Source organism: Atheta coriaria, unplaced genomic scaffold (assembly GCF_025399875.1).
Source record: "Atheta coriaria isolate IRGN ID8LTWV9N9 unplaced genomic scaffold, Caltech_Dcor_3.1 hic_scaffold_3_pilon, whole genome shotgun sequence".
Taxonomy (NCBI): Eukaryota; Metazoa; Arthropoda; class Insecta; order Coleoptera; family Staphylinidae; genus Dalotia; species Dalotia coriaria.
The window spans coordinates 4,617,794-4,636,049 of NW_027045445.1; the positions used below are offsets into that span (position 1 = coordinate 4,617,794).

The window sequence follows — 18,256 nt, forward strand, 5'->3', positions numbered from 1 at the left end:
TTGCGATTTGTGTAGGAAGCCAACTCTCGATTGATTTTTTTCCGATTCCGCGAGACGTGATTGTATTACATTAACAAATACCTCGCGGATGGATTGAGGATAGATTCGAATTTAAGTGCGCGCAGTGTCGACATTAATACAAATTTCAGAGGAAAAAGTGTGTGGAAAGTTGTTGTCGGATGTAGGAATACTTTTATTTTTATTTCCAGTTATTTATTTGATAGAAAATTGTTATTTTTTGGTGTTTTTGTGTGTAAAATTTGATTAAATTACAAAATATTGAAGTATGCAACCAATTCTGCATTATTTTTAATTTTTATATATTTACCGTTGCTTAGGCAACCTAACAAACATAAATTACTGTAAAATGTTGGTTAAGATGTAGACTTTACACTTTGTTTTATGCCAATGCAACCAATAATACACTAGTGTATGAAAAGTTGCTGTTGGATATTGTATCACTTTTATTATTGTTTCTGGTTATTTATTTTATTGGAAATTGTAATTTTTGCTGTTTTTGTGTGTAAAATTTGATTATATTATAAAATCTTAAAGTATGCAACCAATTCTGCATTGGTTTTTATTTTTCTATATTTACCGTGACTTAGGCAACCCAACAAACATAAATTACTGTAAAATCTTGGTTAAAATGTAGGTTTTACACTTTGTATTATACAAATGCAACCAATAGTACACTAGTGTATGAAAAGTTGCTGTTGGATATTGTGTTGCTTTTATTATGGTGTCTAGTTATTTATTTTATTGGAAATACTAAATTTTACACGATTTCTGTGTGTTAAATTTGATAATCTTACAAAATATCAAAGTATGCAACCAACTGTGCACTGTTTTCCATGTTTTTGATGTTTACAGTTCTTCTGGTTGCCTACCAAAGATAAATTACTCTAAAATCATTGTAGAAATGTTGACATTACACCATTACACAAATGTTCATCTTGTATCATTATGTAATAAAATTTAACTCACTTTATTATGATTCTCATGAACAAAAACTTTACCTCTAATCGCTTAAACTAACTTCATCGCGTCTGTCTAAAGTTTTGAATTTAATACCACGCAAACTTAGTCTAGATACTCATCAACGTCCAAAATGAAAACAAAAAGAACAAAAAAATGTTAATTGCACCCGCAAACGGCAAAAACATTAAAACAAGTGTAAAAGAGGAATTCTTCATCTGATCCGCATACAGTATACATAATAACACTCATCTATCTCATCCGTGCTAACCGTTTCGCAGTCTTCCAGTTTGCATAGTAGCCGCGTACGCGCAGAAAATCTCAAAAATCCACGCCGCAAATGATGCACGCACGTTTCAAGTGTAGCGGTGCTGAGTGTCTATTTAAATGATAATCAAAAACCAATTAGGCAGACGCACGTAGGTGGAATTGTGTCGAAAAAATCAAAATTCAACATCGTAAACATTTCACGCGCCTATTTTTTGTTTCGGTTTATCTTTGGCTATAACTTTTTATTATGAATTTTCATAGGCTGCGTCAATGTCAATGTAAAAATTTATATTCGTTCGTGATTAGAATGACATGTCATTTATTCACGTATAATTTATATGATAGCGTAGTAAATTGTAAATTGTAAAAAATGATTTGTACATTTCGTAATACACACAGCGGAGTAATATAACTGTTTGGCAGCGCTGTGAAAAGTAATTTGGAATTCAATAAACATTTTGTTGGTTAAATTACTTTCACATTGATGATTCTTTATTACTGATGAGTGATTTACGATTGCCCGAAGATAGTTAAATCAAAATAGAGTCAAAACAATTTGAATTCTACAACCTGCAGCAAGTTGGGTTGCATAACTCTCACATTTAACCTCTTAATGTAAAGTTTAGGTTAATTATGTTAACAAACAGGAAGTTGATCAAGAAATATCGTAAATTGTATTATTTTGTGTTAGATTATTTAAAATAACAATGTGTATTTATGTTTTTATTGCAATAAATCAAAAATATACAAGAAAAATCATTTTGTTGGTTTAATTACTTTCACATTGATGATTCTTTAGGACAAATGAGTAATTTATGATTGCCCGAAGATAGTTAAATCAAAATAGAGTCAAAACAATTTGAATTCTACACCTGTAGCAACTTGGGTTGCATAACTCTCGAATTTAACCTCTAAATCTAAAGTTTTAGTTAATTAATTTTTGCCATAAACATAATCATAATGACTTGACGATGAACTCGTTTGTTAATTGATTCGTCCCATTTTTTGAAGATAAATTCAACATCAATTAACATGTTTATCATAATTATAATTGAATTATTGTGTATCATTTGCATATGAAAGTTGTAAAAATAAAAAAAAATCAACATTTGACCAGCTTAATCCTTGCAAATAATATGATTCAGACAAAAATATAACTATTTGTTTAATGGGCACATAAAAGACAACTTCATGCAATAATTTTATTATTTTTTATTTTTTATTAAAAACATCAAAATGATACTTACAAAAATTGTTATATTTTTATATACAATCAATAGTTGTTTCAGTAGTTCACTCTCAGATTATTTCACGCAAAGAGATGTGATGTTAAACAAAGAATTCAAAATATCCTTCGCAGGATCTCAACATTTAGAAGAATTGGAATTAAAAGCAAATGAAGTGTTAATGAAACACAAAAACGCTGAATTATCATCTGGATATCATCATCCTGGATATTATCCTACATTACAAAACATCCCAAACTTCATAAAACAAGTACAAACGTCAAAAATCTTCAAAATATTGAAAGCGATGCCAAAAGCCGGATTATTACACATTCACGACACTGGAATGACATCTGGCGACTATATTTTCAACCTAACATATCGCAAAAATTTGTATATTTGTTGCCATGCGGGTGGAAAAGTCTCTTTAAGGTTTTTCAATCACCCAGACACAAGTTGCAACTGGAAATTAGTAAAAGACAAACGTGCAGATCCATTTTTCGACGCGCATCTACGCGAAAAATTAACCTCACTTAAAAGAATCCCAGCGAGAGATTCGCATGATTTCGGTGAGATGGCGTTGGAACTCTTTGACCTGGTTTATGATTTAGTAAGTTACAAACCCATATTTGAAGATTATGTTTATGAAATGTTGCTTGAGCATTACATGGATGGAATACGTTATGTTGAAGTCCGCGCAGCTTGTGAATGTTTATACGACGCTGATGGTAATATTTATGATTATGATCATATTGTACAAATTTATTTAAAAGTCTTAGAGGAGTTTAAAAATGATTTTCCTGATTTTTATTCTCTAAGAATTATTTATTCTGTTGATCGTCGTGTTTCCAATGAAGAATTAGAAGAGCGTTTAGTGATTTACGAGAATTTGAAACAAAAATACGGCTATTTCATCGCTGGACTCGATCTGTTAGGACGAGAGGATGAAGGAAGGACCCTCAAAGAGTTTGTTCCACTGCTCTGGCCACTAAAGGAATCCGCAAGTATTCAATTCTTCCTCCACGCTGGCGCAACTAATTGGTACGGTGGTCCATCCGATGAGAATATCGTCGACGCGCTGATGCTCGGCAGTAAACGCCTCGGACATGCGACCGCGTTGTCCAAGCACCCGAAATTGATGCAGATGGCCAAACAGAAGGATATTGCGATTGAAGTAGCGCCGCTGAGCGAACACATCGTCGGACGGTCGGTGGATGCACGTGCACATCCGGCGGCTGTGATGGCAGCACTCGGCGTCAACTTTGTCATCTGCAACGACATGCCGGGGTTGTGGGGCGTTGAGGCGGTGAGCTACGATTGGTATTTGGCTTTTATGGGGTTTGCGAGCGCGAGGGATGATCTGCGGTATTTGAAAAAGCTCGCGTTGAACTCGATTGAATATTCGGCGTTGGATAAGCAGGAGAAGGGCGAATTGAGGGAAATTTGGACCAGGGAATGGATTTATTTTATTCATAGATTGGCGAATGGGGAACTCATCTAGGTATATCGTAAATTATATCATTTTATATTTGGTTATTGGAGATTTTGGAGGGGAAATGTGTATTTATGTTTTATACTGTAATAAATGAAAATTAAGAATGAAAAAAACGTTTTTTTTTGTTAAATTATTTTTAGATTAATGATTTTTCATTACCGTTGAGTTATTTTTGATTGTCTGATGTTAATTAAATTAAAATTAAGTCAAAATAATTTGAATTTTACACTTGCAGCAATCTTGGTTGCATAACTTTTAAACATTTAACCTCTAAATGTACTATTTTGTTTATTTTGATTGGCAAATGAAGAATTGATATAGAAATAACCTAAATTATATCATTTTGTATTAGGTTATTGGAGATTTTGGAGGGAAAATGTGTAATTATGTTTTGACGTCATAACGTCTTTAAAATCGTTTTAGTCGGGTGACATGTTCAGAAACTTGTCACGAGGCCTCTCGAGGTCGATGGCTATAACGAGAGAGAGACGGACCGATCTCCCGTCTCATCTCGAGCGCTGCCAGTCATTCCGTGAAACTTGTCACGCGGAATCCACACGAGCGGAGGCAGGCATAGCGAACGAGTGAGTTGACCGATCTTCCGTCTCTCTCACTCTAGCGGCATACAAACGAATGGAGATTTTCTCGTGCGGTTAAGTTTTCGTTGAATGTTTAACAGTAAAACAAAATGTGAAGTGCAAGTGAAGTGTTACAACAATTGCAACAAACAAAACTTATATCACCAATAAGACGTTATCACGTAAACATTTCGATCGTAAACCTACTTTACAAACAACCATTTTTTTTACTGTAATAAATGAAAAATAAAGAAGAAAAATGATTTTTTGGTTTAATTATTTTTAGATTCATAATTTTTTATTACTGATGAGTGATTTACAATTGTCTGAAGATAATTAAATCTAAATAGAGTCAAAACTATTTAAATTTTGCACTTGTAGTAATCTTGGTTGCATAACTCTGACATTTAACCTCTAAATATACAATTTTGTTTATTTTGATTGGTAAATGAAGAATTGATGTAGAAATAACCTAAATTATATAATTTTGTATTAAATTATATAAAATAAAACCGCATATATACGTTTTTTACAGTAATAAACGAAAAATAACCAAAAGACGAGACTAATGGAGACATCAATGACATAATTATATTGACGAGCAAAAAATAGAATCTAGAACACAATTTAAACAAAAATGTGAAGTTTACTTATAAAAGAATGCGGAATTTCAGAAAATAATTAACCAATTATTCCAAAAATACAAGCATTTTAAGTTAAATTATAGTTCTAACATCAATAGCTTTAAACCTGATGTAGCTGTATATATGGTTGCCGCCCTAAACACAAACGCAACTCATCTTACATCTTTTTTCTGTGTATCGCACGTCAAAAATGATTTTGTTGATTATTTTGTACAAAACGATGTTTATAATTAAACTTGATAATTATAGACTACAATCTTAAAACTCTAAAATGCTATATAATTATATTGAATGTCTTTATAAGAATTATTGCTCAAAAGAAATTGTTTAAATCTATACAAACATATTTAATTGCGATGTTATGTTCTGGTTGACGCTTTTATTAAATCCCCAGCTCCTTTTAACTCCTTTGATTTTTGAAATGGCGGCCGACATCAATTAAGCGCACACCTCGTCGATTACCTACCTGCTTACCTGCTCACCTGCTGATTCTTTCTGCGGAGCCTAATTTATGTGTGTTTATGCTAAAAGAGAGCCGCGCTCTGTCGCTTACATGTCTCACGTGAATAAATTACGCTTTATTAATATAATATCACATTACAAGCGAACAACTAAATCAACTCACTAATTTTTGCATTTATCTATAATTTACATTATTATAATCACGTTGTGCGTGCAATTTCGGCGAGAAATTGAAAATGTGACCTGGATTTCATGCTCGACGAAATTTTGACTGACAATTTGTTGGAATTAAAATTAAAAATTCACTAAAAGTGAAAACTGAGACAATTTAGTCATTTTTAGGTCACTAAATCATAACCTCTTTAAATGCATGTCATAAGCACGCAACCCACTATACTTTTTGTTTGTTTTTTGTTGTCATAGCGACAGAGTGGATGCAAAAGTAAACACTAGATGATATCTATACTTATGAGAGAAAATATATGCCTGCAGGCGTGTTCCAGCATCAATAAAATTCTGGTTAGATGCGTGTAATGTATAATTAGATCAAATATCAGATGCTGTTGTGGTCGGGCTGGTTGGTGGTCGTTTTCTTCGCCATTTCTTACCGAAGCATCTCATTAGCATTCCGTATATAATTATCAAGATGTGCGTACGGATGGAATTTTTGTATTGTGCTCGTAAAAACACATTCTAATTGGTTATACATTAACTCATTCGAGTATGATTTTATCAATAATTGGATTGGGATTTAGTAAGTCATGCGCATCGATTTCTATATTTATGGTAATTTTATGAAGGTTGAGGAATTTATTGCTTTTAACCCTGTTTTGCTTTAATTTAAATGTATTTTATTAATTATTATGTTTTTTTCAAAATTAGAATCGCGTTTGTCGTTCTTGAGTTGTATATATTTTTCTTTAATATTTAACGCTTGAATATCTTTTAAAGTTTTTGGAATTTTTTAAAGATTTAAAGTTTATTAGGTAGCTAAAGGTTTTAAGTCTTTATTGTATAGATGGCGTTAGTATACTCTTTATAACCTCAAAATTACAAGCATTTAAAACTGTATAGACTTCTAGTTGAATAAATTTTTCTTTTATAGTTTACACATGAATAACTTTTAAAGTGTTTGGAATTTTAAAAAGATTTAAACTTCATTTTGTAGCTAAAACTTTAAAGTTTCTATTATGTAAATGACATTATGATAACATTCATAACCTCAAAGATACAGTTCATTCAAAATGAACAAATATTATATTGAATTTCTTCTATATTTTTTGATTTTTACTTATAGGTGGCGCTGATGTGACTTTTCTAACCTCAATGTTTACTTTTGACATAATTACTGCTTTTTATTTTGACCCAATTTAATTACACGCCAATTATTTAGCAAGTAAGCACGAAAAAACGATTTTAATTAAATGTATTAGTCCCAATATTCTGCCAAACGCCGAAATATTCAACACATCCACGAAACGAAGTGAACGGCGTGTAACCGTGACCATACATCAAACGCACACACACACACATTGATTAAAGTGCCGCACTCGACAAGCGAGACTTGGAAGACTTAATTAATTAGTCAATTTGCGTGTATGCCTACAAGCAATAAGCCATTCGTTGCAATTATAAATTTATTTATACGATATTTGAATATATTTATACATTCCGTAGAAAGTGCGTGCAAATTTTAATTTTTTAATTTTTCCTGCGCATGCGCAAATAAAAACATTACCAATCCACTGTTTTACTATTTTTTTGGCTTTATTGAACATTTTTGTTAGATAATTTTATTCATACATAATATTTCTCATCCATAAATTATTTAATAAAATATTTGCTTGGTTGTCCACGGTTGGAATGTGGTTTTTCGTGTGTAGTCCCGTTGATAAGCAGCAAACTTTGGTCAAGACACATCGAATGTGGTCGCCAATCCGAGTTTCGGCGAGTTTTCGCCGAAAGTTTACCAAAAACTTCTCGGCAGCGCTCGCAGCAAATCGAACAAAATCCGTATCATCACCGCAGAATTACGCACACAGATTCGACGCACACCGAAAATGCGTTACGAAGAAACCATTCTTCGATGAGTAGTGGTTTATGCATGGATTACTCCGCGGCTGCGCTTCTTTCGGTGTTTTGACTGCGTCACGATTATTAAGAAAGACCTTTAGGACAATCGGTGCGCATGCCGACGGCGCAAAAAAGAACTAGTTTATTGTGTGACGCGGCACATGCGCCGCAAGAAAATCAATCAAGTTAACTTAAGGCGAGTGTGATTTATTTGTGGCTTAAAATAGTCTCATGCACGTGTATAAATAAATTTTCAACGCGTTACACACTGAAACAGTAAAACATATTTTAAGTTAAGATATCAAACATGCACAATGACCAGATTACGTCAATCATAATATAGGTTAGGTAATTTTTATATTCTCCTTACACCACTATTTAAAACAAACGAATCGCACAATCGGTTATGGTTTAAATAAATAAAAGTAAAAAATCATAAAAAAACAAAATAAAAAAATTAATATTTGTTCATTTTTAAAGAGCTGTAGCTTTGAGGTTATAAGTTATACAATGTAGATATATATACAATAAAAACTTTAAGTATTCAGCTATAAAACAACGTTTCAATTTTTTAAGAATTAAAAATACTTCAAAAGATATTCAAGGGTAAATAAAAAGAAATATTTGTTCAGCTAGAAATCAAGACAAATTTTGAATGCTTGTAATTTTTAGGTTATAATAGTTACAATAACGCCATCTATACAATTAAAACTCTAAATCATTATCTACAAAACAAAGTTTAAATCTTTTAAAAATTGAAAACACTTTAAAAGTTATTCTAGTATAAAATATAAAAGAAAATTGTGTACAATTAAAAATCTAGTCTATTTTTGAATGCTAGTAATTTTGAGGTTATGAATGCTTCAATAACGCCATCTATACAATTAAAACTCTAAACCATTATCTACAAAATAAAGTTTAAATCTTTTAAAAATTTTAAACACTTCAAAAGATATTCAAGTGTAAATAAAAAGATAAATTTGTTCACCTAGAAATCTAGACAATTTTTGAATGCTTGTAATTTTGAGGTTATGAATGTTACAATAACGCCATCTATACAATTAAAATTCTAAATCTTCATCTCCAAAACAAAGCTTAAATCTTTTAAAAATTCCATATACTTCAAAAGTTATTCAAGTGTAAAACATAAAAGAAAAATTTATCAATAGAATTTTTGAATGCTTGTAACTTTGAGGTTATAAAAGTTATAGAAATAGTATGAATAGAATTAATATTTACATGTAAGCAAATGATTATAACTTCCTTGTTCCTTCTAACATGACACCAATCAACGTGAAATTTCACGACAATGATGGATCATTTGATTAAAAGATAGTCCCAACGAAAACTTTCAATAAAAACCAATATTACGCCAACTTATTCAAAGAGAAACCCAAAGATGATTGTGTATGTATTTTTTGCGTATCGCATTAGCTGCTCAGCGGTCAGCTAATTACAGATTAAAAACGATAATCAACTCCTAAATGTTTGCCGAAAAACTCGTCCGCGTTCACATAATTATAATCCTCATGCACTCGACTTGACTTTCTTTTGCAGTTTCGGGGCGAAAATTAAAAGTAATTAGTCACGTGCGCACACACACGCGTTCAATAAGCGTATAATTTATAATAATTTCAATGTGTCTCAAGATTTTGTTAATGATTCCCGACTCTAGATGTGGTTTAACGCGCTGTTTAGCAACTAATCGCTTTGCATTCATATCCGCGTTTGAAATTAAATTTTTCCTACAAAAACATAAAAAATACAAATTAAAAACTAACAAAATCATGTTAAATGTAATTATTCAATGCTTACGAGGTTTTCGACACAAATTAAAGTCAAATTACCGGCTAAAACGATAAAATATTAAATTATCTCACACGATTACTCATTTCGGTGTTGCGCGTTGCCAGGAAAGTCATAAATCAGTGGAATGGATTAGAACCAGAGAGACCCGAGATTCTAATTTGAAATCTTGTATGCCTGGGCGTAGAGAACACTAGTTTAATCGGTGTTTGGAGGATGGACCACTCTAACAGCTCGGTGTGTAAAATAAGTCATAAAAGAAGTTGGTGTAAGATCATAAAAACACGCATTTAAAATATGGAATGTAAATAGTATAAAATCTTTATCTTTATTGTTCGTTTGGGTGAAATTTAGGTTAGAAGTTTATATATGGATAGTTTTTATTGCAATATTATGTTTTGTGCATTTGGTTGCCTATATTTTTGAAGCAGATGTCAATAATATTTAACATAACCTTATTTTTATTTTATTTTTATATATTTATTGATATTTTGGCAGTATTTAATGGATTATGCTTTGAAACAGTCATTTATCATGCTTAAAATGTTTTTTTGTTTTTTGTTTCTTGGTTCTAAGGAAAATATTTCAATAAAACACTCGTTGATTATATTTAAAATGAAGAAAACTGTAATTTCAGATTACTGCGTTTAAAAGTGACAACAACGCCATCTACACGATCAAAAATATAATTATTTTAAGTTTTTAGGTTATATTTATGACAACAGCGCCACCTATATCACAAAAACTGCAAAATATTGACTATTAATGTAATTCTCTGTTCATATGATGAAAATATGCACAAAACTATTTCTTTTCCTATAAATAAACAATATTTGATGTTTATTGACTAAATTACGAGTATATTTTGAAGCATCCATCATTTATCATGCTCAAAATAGCTTTTTGCTCTCCAACAAAACAACAAAAGTGGCGTCTGTCCGCTACCGACGCAGATATAATTATTCCAAACATCCGTTCCGAGCACTCCGGAATTATTCGGGCACAGTGTATCATTATAAACAGTCAAAAGGAAGAAACCGTCGAGAAATCGCCATTTGAGTACTTACTTTCCGACGATTTGGTTTGTTTTGTCTCAAGTGAGACTGTACACACATATTAATTTGTGTTTGTACCTGTATGTCAGTAATGCCAAATATGCGAGTTATTTCACGCCCGCAGACCTCGTTTGAAACATTTGAAACATTCGAAACTTCAATTAGAGCCGAACTAAGCTGCGAACGCTCAGAGCTAAATACATAAGTATATTTATTGCTTTAGTTTCGAGTGAAATTAATTATTTATTAACAATTTGTGTGTAATTTAATTTAATTTAAAACAATTACACTTAAAAATGTAATTAGAACACTTTAGAGGATAAAAAAATAAAATAAAAAGGTTATGTATTGGATGTAATGACATAAGCAGTGTAATATTGGTTGCCTATATACTTTATAGATTTATGAACATCTAATTTGCATTTAAAACATTCTCATTATGATAACAAGCTGTAATAAATAACAAATAACAAGTAAAATGACTTATTACATCAACAAGCACGTTGTAGATGGGTTCATTTGCAATTTGAACTTGTGACCGATTTTTCAATCATAATTAAACATTTCGTAGGCTCCCCGAAAAAAAAAATTAATCACGCCTCGTAAAACATGTTGACACTTCTTCTCTATTCTTCATCTCCTCGTATTGCAACAAGTATCGCCGCATAAATTAATTTGAATTTAAAAAATTGTTGTCGCTTGATTAAAACGTGCAGATCGATGACACGCCGAAATTATCCGCACAGCGTGCGCCAAAAGCATAGAGAGACATTAAACGATTAAACGATGGATGAGTATAAGGTGGCTAATTAACGCGCGAGTTGAAAGACAAAATACTCGTACGCGCGTGCGTTTTACATTTTACGACTTTACGCCGGCTTCCTTCTTTTCGTGCGGCGTGCTGCGCTGGTTGTGGATTGACTGCGTGTTTGGGAATGCGTGTTTTTCATGTTTGTTTTCATTCCTCAAGGCTTTAATTAACGTATAAATAGATTTAGAAGATATAACATTAAAAAATATCTCAATTATCTTGTTAGATGATGTTTTAAAAAGCGGAAGAATTAATGTGTATTATTAAAATTATTAAAACACTCGGTGGTTGAGTTTAAATGGAAGAAAAATGTAAATTTATAATTGTTGAATATTTTTAGGTTAAAAAGTGATATTAACGCCATCTAGACATTTAAAATATAAGCATTATAAGTTTTTAGGTTATAATTTGGATAACAGCGCCACCTATGTTACAAAAACCACAATAATATGAAATTTTTATGTTATATTACTTAATTATTATGTTATAATACAATTTTAACAATAAATATATTATCAAAACACTCGTTTTTTAGATTTTAAAAGAAGAAAACTGTAATTTCTTATTTTTTGAATACTTTTAAGTTAAAAAATGACAACAACGCCATCTACACATATAAAAACCCAAATATTACAAGTTTTGAGGTTATAATTATAACATTAGCGCCACCTATGTTACAAAAACCACAAGAATATGAAGTTTTTACGCAATTTTTCTTTATTATTATGTTATAATACAATTTTAATAGTAAATATATTTTCAAAACACTCGTTTTTTTTTAAATTTAAAAGAAGAAAACTGTAATTCCTTGTTTTTAATACTTTTAGGATAAAATTGACAACAACGCCATCTACACGAATAAAAACTCAAATATTACAAGTTTTGAGGTTATATTTACGACTACACCGCCACCTACATCACAAAAACCACAAATATATAGGATATTAAACTACTTCTTCTTTCTTCCAATAAAAAACGGACAAAACTATTTACTTTCCTATAAATAAATAAATAAATAATAATATTACAAGAAGTAGAAATGCTCTCTCCGTATGAAAGTGTAAATGATCTGAAAGTTAAAATACCAACAACCCGCCACCTGAAAAAGTACATTTCTCGCCTTCCTCATTACCTTGTGTCTACAACTCTAGAATTACCATATCTTTATTTTAATATTAATTAATGCTTAACATACTTTAGCAAATCAACTGCACGTCCACGTATTATAATAAGTAAAATGATTGTATCGGATTGTGGGTTATATCGATCAATTTCCATAGACACAAACACGACAGTCGCACGTCGCAACTCTTCAATCTTCCTCGGCGACGTCTCGATCTCGCTAATTAACAACTTTCTCATCTCATTGAGACATTTATGCAAATTACAATAGAAACCATCTCATTCTCGAAAAGAAATATACTTGGATATTAACATAAGTATAGAAGTATCAATAAAACGTAAAACACGTCCGAAATTAATTATACAAATTAAATCAATATTTTGCATGCCACGAATTTCCAACGTATTTCTCAAGTGGATCATTTGATTTGATTGTTTTGCGAGTTGCAGATCAACCAATGCCTCACAAAACGTGAGTGATGTGTGTGATGAGTATCTTCTTGACGTTCAACAATCCCCACTTGCAGTGGAAGACTCCGAAGAGTGTTAGAAGGCGTCATTAGAACGGCGTCCATCTCCTTCCTCATGATATGCTTGTAGGCGTGGCATTCTACTTCCGTTTGCTTTTTTCGCGCATCGACGGATCACCGAAATACTCCTACTACCCCAGATAACGTCCGAGTATAAATTCTCAAGGACTCTTCGTTAAGGTCACAGTCAACAATCCACTTTACAACACATTACACGTCTTCATAGATCAAGATATCATCAAAAAATGCATAATAAAATGTTCGCAATCGGTTGCAGTCTGTTAGTGTTTGTGATTATCTCCGTGAATGGCCAAGATGATTACCTGCAGGATGCGGCGCAAAGTTGTCATCGGGATCGAGATATGATCTCCTGCGGGAAGTATAATTTGCTGCGATTCCTGGATACGGCTGGGAGTGCGACGGTTCTGGAGACGAATACCAGCTATCCGGTGCAGTTAGTGAAAATTCACGATCCGGATGAAAGCGGGAGCTTCTTCAATGAGGGACGTGCCTTGGCCAATGAAGGAGAGTTTGGGAAAATGTTGCAGTTTTTGCAGAAACGTGCAGATCGGTTTTTGAGGACCCAGGGGATCACTGTACCGCTACCGGATGGTTTTAGGGTTATTGATGATGACGACAACAACGTCGAGGGTATGAAATTTTTAAATTTTATTTAAAAAATTAAAAAATTAAAAAATTAAAAAAAAAATAATCGAAAATAAAATTATTGGGTTGTTTTCAGGGTGGCCTGGGCTTTTCGCAAAAAGTAATTCACGCTTTTAACAATCACGCTTATTGCAATCATCAAAACGCATTCGTTCAATATTAAATCACAATATGCTTGTGTACAAATCTGCCACCAGACTGAGTTTCGAACAAAAGCACACGTGATATTTCTGTACGCATTGATTTTGTAAATTGCCGCGTTTGCAACCAACGTGACACGCTACAGCGGTCGCAAACAAATTGGACTAATTATTACGAAATGTTTGTCGGTTTGGCGGTGATTTATTCACATCACACATACTATTGCGGTGTCAACAATACATTTATATCGAAATCTAGAAATTAATCATCGTAAAAGTGTTTGTTTTTGGTTGTATCATTCACGTACAGTTAGGCAACACAAAAACATCTTGGTCAAGTGCTACACACATAAAAATTATAAAAACAATCTTCCGGTTGGAATAATAACATTGAAATTGTTTTTTGTGGCGTCTGACGGCGTATAAAATTCATAACAAGTTACATCTGAGGTTAGATCATTTATTTGACACTGTAGCGAATTAGATTTTATACGGTAACAGCAGATGGCGATAAAATGACAAATTTATTCGTGCACAACAAGTTGCATGCATTGCAATGGAAGTTAATCATCCGTCAGAGCGTCACTTGAGTTTGTTGGTTAAGTTTAAGCTTGCGTAAAGTTTGTTTGTCAATCAATCAATCATTTAATCAATCAGTAAGTTGCGCACAGTTCCACTTCTCTTAATATTTGTTTAATTACTCATAAACTATTACAGTTAAATTAATTTATAGTTAATAACTAATCTGTGTTATTTTAAAGTAAAAAAATTAATTTTTTGTGTTTAATTATGTCTAAAATCTAGTTTATTGCTCTAGAAATTTTTTTGAAAGCTCTAAAGCTTTTTTCGTCACGCATAAATTGATGATCGATGCCAAATATTTAAAGTCTGTTTAATTACTACATTTAAATTTTTAAGACACGAATCTAGTAATAGTCCTAGTTTTTTTTACGAGCTTACAAGCTTAGTGAAAGAATTGAGCGATGTCTTTCGGTCGATAATTAGCATAATAACAAGGCGTGTGCCGGTCATCCGACGCTGCGTAAATTTCACGCAATATCGAAAAAAGCGATCAGCCGCGTGTCCGTTGGAGCGTGGATATTAATTATAACGGAACGCGCACACCGCAAACGCGAACACGTTCGATTATTATAATGTGCCACTGTTTTTATCCACTCTACATTTTTCACCCGCTAGATGTCAGCACACACAAACACGCGTAAATGATTCGCTAAACGCGTGTATTTAGCGTTATTAAATTAAAACTCGCAATTCGCGTGCGTATAATACACTTCATTTACATTTAATCACCTCAAATTATTTTAATTCGCCGTGCATTTCAATCAATTAGTTAAATTGAATTTTAAACTATATGCAACACGTTTTACAGGAATATATTATGTGTGTTGTATAGGTTGAAGTATTTTTTGTGATAAATTTGATAAATCCGCGTAATATTCCCGGATGTCATCACGCAAAATCGATGCGACTCGTGCGGTGAAACTCCCCGGAGGGTTTCGAGGACGTTGCTGCAGGAATTAGACGCCTGCTCGCAGGATTAATGCGATTGGACGCGTCCTTGCGATAATAATATCTCGCATAATATCGAAATCGGTGGGATTCTTATTTTGTGACAATTGAATCACGCCGCGAAGAAAACGGAAACGAAATCTCTACGCACGAAGATGCCAATCAAAAACGCATCAACCGCAGAGTAGTAATTACATTCGTCCGACGGCCGCTTAAACACGTTATTAATGTAATTATAAACTAGTTTTTTGGACATTCCATGGCGCTCGGTAAAATGTGATCTAGTTCATTTTTTATTCACCGCGACTACTGACCCACAATTCGGTAGTCTTGATCGTCAAGATCGAAGAGATGTAAAATCGGTCAGATGCCTTCAAAATGGAAGGCTCATTTTTTATCTCGTGTCATTAATATGATGCAAATTAGGCGGTTTTATTTGGAACGTCCAAGAAGACGAGTACGAACATAATCAATCATCTATCAAGCAGTCTTGACCGCTTGAATAAATGACTAATGATCATTTAGCGTTTTGGTATTTTACGTTTACAAACAAACAATGCCGGATTAAATGGATGAGATAAAGCAAAGGTAACTGAATACGTGTCGTTTCATCATATTTCCATTGTGACAACTGTTAACTGTTATGTGTAATGTAACATTTAAGTTTTTAACCTTAATTTTGGTGCAGGAAACTGTATTCGTTCAGAGTTTATAAAGACTAGTTCACATCATCAGTAAACACTATATGCAACCAGTTATACATGAATGTATTAAATGTTGTTTTATTCTGTTTTGTGGTTAGAAGCTCGTGGACGTGTCGGACCTAAAAAGCGTGGATTGATCTCCCTGCTCACCCTCTTCGGAGTATTCAAAGTGAAAGTACTGTTGGCCTTGGCGCTGCTCGGCATCTTCTTCATCAAAAAGATCTTCCTCATTGGCGCGCTCGTCCTACCCAGTATTCTACACAATCTGAAGGCGAAGTGTGCGCATGTGCTGCCACCACACCACATCGGCCACAGCGGTCATGGTGAGGAATATCATGACGATTACTATGGTAACTACGGACATAGTGGGTATAATAAGGAATGGGAGCGAAGATATAGAGTGGCCGCTGCTGCGCAAGCAGGTGCTCAAGGTGCTTTGAAAACAGTAACTATGTAAAAAGAAGTTGAAGCGGTTGAAATGATTGTGCAATCATACAATAATGATTGAACAGCAAAAACTAGTCGGGATATAATTGAATTATGCTTCTTTTTGACATGGTCACGTTTTAGTTTAGTTAGATCCGCATTAGCGCGCAATAAAACACACAAAATGGAAATTAAAAATTTGGAAAAGCTTTTTGCTTACAACACACATATTTGCATGCTGCGCAGCTTTATTGACAATCACATACGTCCGTCGAATATTTTACACTCACTCACACTTCGTAGTAGATGTAATTGTGGTGCGTGTTTAAAGTCTCTTTTGCTCAAGTGGATTTTTCTGATTCTGTTATAGGTGCTTGATCGCGTGTGCAAAACGTGCTCAATAGTCGCTACAAGAAGGACATTATGTTAAAGTTGAATGCGGTGTTTTGTTTTTTCATGTTTACTGTTTACTGTGTAAAATGGGCGAGGACAAAGAATGATTGCCACAAACTCGCACATTTTCGACCTTCTTGAGGTATTCTCTAGGTGTACAAACAGATCTTCTGGATTACAAAAAGTGTTTATAATAATATTCGATTGTTATTTGAAAAGAGAGAAAGAGGACAATTGACAACGCAGTGACGGAAATGTTTATTTATTTTTGTTTATGTTTATGTTATTGCGTGTGTAAGTTATTTATTTATTTATTGCCGTTTATTGTTTGAAATTTAACTGTATTGAAAATGGAAATACATTTTTGTAATTAACGCAATTATTTGTGTGTTTTATTATTTATTTTTCATTTTAATATTTATGAAATGTTTTTGTTTGAGTTACATAAATTTCATCCCTCATTTTAGCCCTTTTAAATTTATATTTTTGAAATAAAAAATAGTCTATGTTATTTTCCATATTTTAATTTATTTATATCCAAAATTTCATCAAAATTTCTTGAGTAGTTTATGCGTGAAAGCGGTACAAACATATTCACACCCTTTAGAATCTTTAATTTTAATATTTATTAGCGTTCTAAGAGTTTTAATGCTGAAATTTTGATGTTTATAAGTAAATAATGTCAAAAATGTGTTTTTCTTTTAATTTTACTTTTCCAGCCCTTATTTCACCCTTTTTAAACAATATTTTTACAATAAAAAGTAGCTTATGTTATTCTCCATACTCAAATCTATCTTTCTACAAAAAATAATAAAAATTCTTCAAGTAGTTTAGGTGTGAAAGAGTAACAAACATATTCAAAACTTTTTGTGGTCATAATATTATACAATTTTTACTGCTCTGAGGATGATAATCCTGAAATTTTAGTGTTTATTCATTGTGTGAAAAGTGTCGCGCTTTGAGGTTTAATTAAATTTTTAATAATTCAATTTGGTGGTATTAATTAACGCGGCGGACTCATTAAAACTTGGAAATTAATTTTGACACTCGACACAATGTAATCTTAATGTGGCACTCCAAGCAGGATTTATCTCATATTGTAAGCGTTTTCCATTCATTCATTCTTCGCCACTTTATTGTGCAACACAATATTTATTATTAAATACATAAAATATAAATATAAATATAAATAACAAAATACCACATTATATTGAGGTGGCTAATTTTAATAAAATTAAAATTTACTGAAAACGTGGTTTTCATGCTTATGAAAGTAATGTTTATGAAAATTATTTTAATACCGCGTATATTTTGTTCTTTATCAACATTATTAAATTATATACGAGT

General features: G+C 32.4%; 2 protein-coding genes across 8 annotated transcripts; both read left to right on the plus strand.

The window, feature by feature from the left end:
- The first annotated feature begins 2,574 nt into the window (after positions 1-2,574).
- Positions 2,575-3,975, plus strand: LOC135803692 (adenosine deaminase 2-like). Its single transcript, XM_065317366.1, has one exon. The coding sequence runs from the start codon at positions 2,575-2,577 to the stop codon at positions 3,973-3,975; it is 1,401 nt and encodes a 466-aa protein (XP_065173438.1).
- Positions 3,976-13,249: 9,274 nt separating this feature from the next.
- On the plus strand, positions 13,250-17,288 carry LOC135789307 (uncharacterized). 7 transcript variants are annotated; one of them, XM_065299084.1, is made up of 4 exons: positions 13,250-13,701; positions 13,793-13,816; positions 16,189-16,521; positions 16,887-17,288. In XM_065299084.1, exons 1-4 carry the CDS (start codon positions 13,296-13,298, stop codon positions 16,892-16,894), a joined length of 771 nt encoding a protein of 256 aa, XP_065155156.1. In that variant the 5' UTR covers positions 13,250-13,295; the 3' UTR covers positions 16,895-17,288. The 7 variants fall into 7 exon arrangements, with proteins under 7 accessions (XP_065155156.1, XP_065155159.1, XP_065155161.1 ...); XM_065299087.1 differs by having other exon boundaries at positions 16,189-16,512; XM_065299089.1 differs by having other exon boundaries at positions 16,189-16,440.
- Positions 17,289-18,256: the final 968 nt, after the last annotated feature.

Coding starts and splice junctions, on each gene's coding strand:
- LOC135789307 (XM_065299083.1), top strand. CDS start 13,296: ATGCATAATAAAATGTTCGCAATCGGTTGCAGTCTGTTAGTGTTTGTG. Junction 13,702..13,792: donor TGACGACAACAACGTCGAGG/GTATGAAATTTT, acceptor GGTTGTTTTCAG/GGTGGCCTGGGCTTTTCGCA. Junction 13,817..16,188: donor GCCTGGGCTTTTCGCAAAAA/GTAATTCACGCT, acceptor TTTTGTGGTTAG/AAGCTCGTGGACGTGTCGGA.
- LOC135803692 (XM_065317366.1), top strand. CDS start 2,575: ATGTTAAACAAAGAATTCAAAATATCCTTCGCAGGATCTCAACATTTA.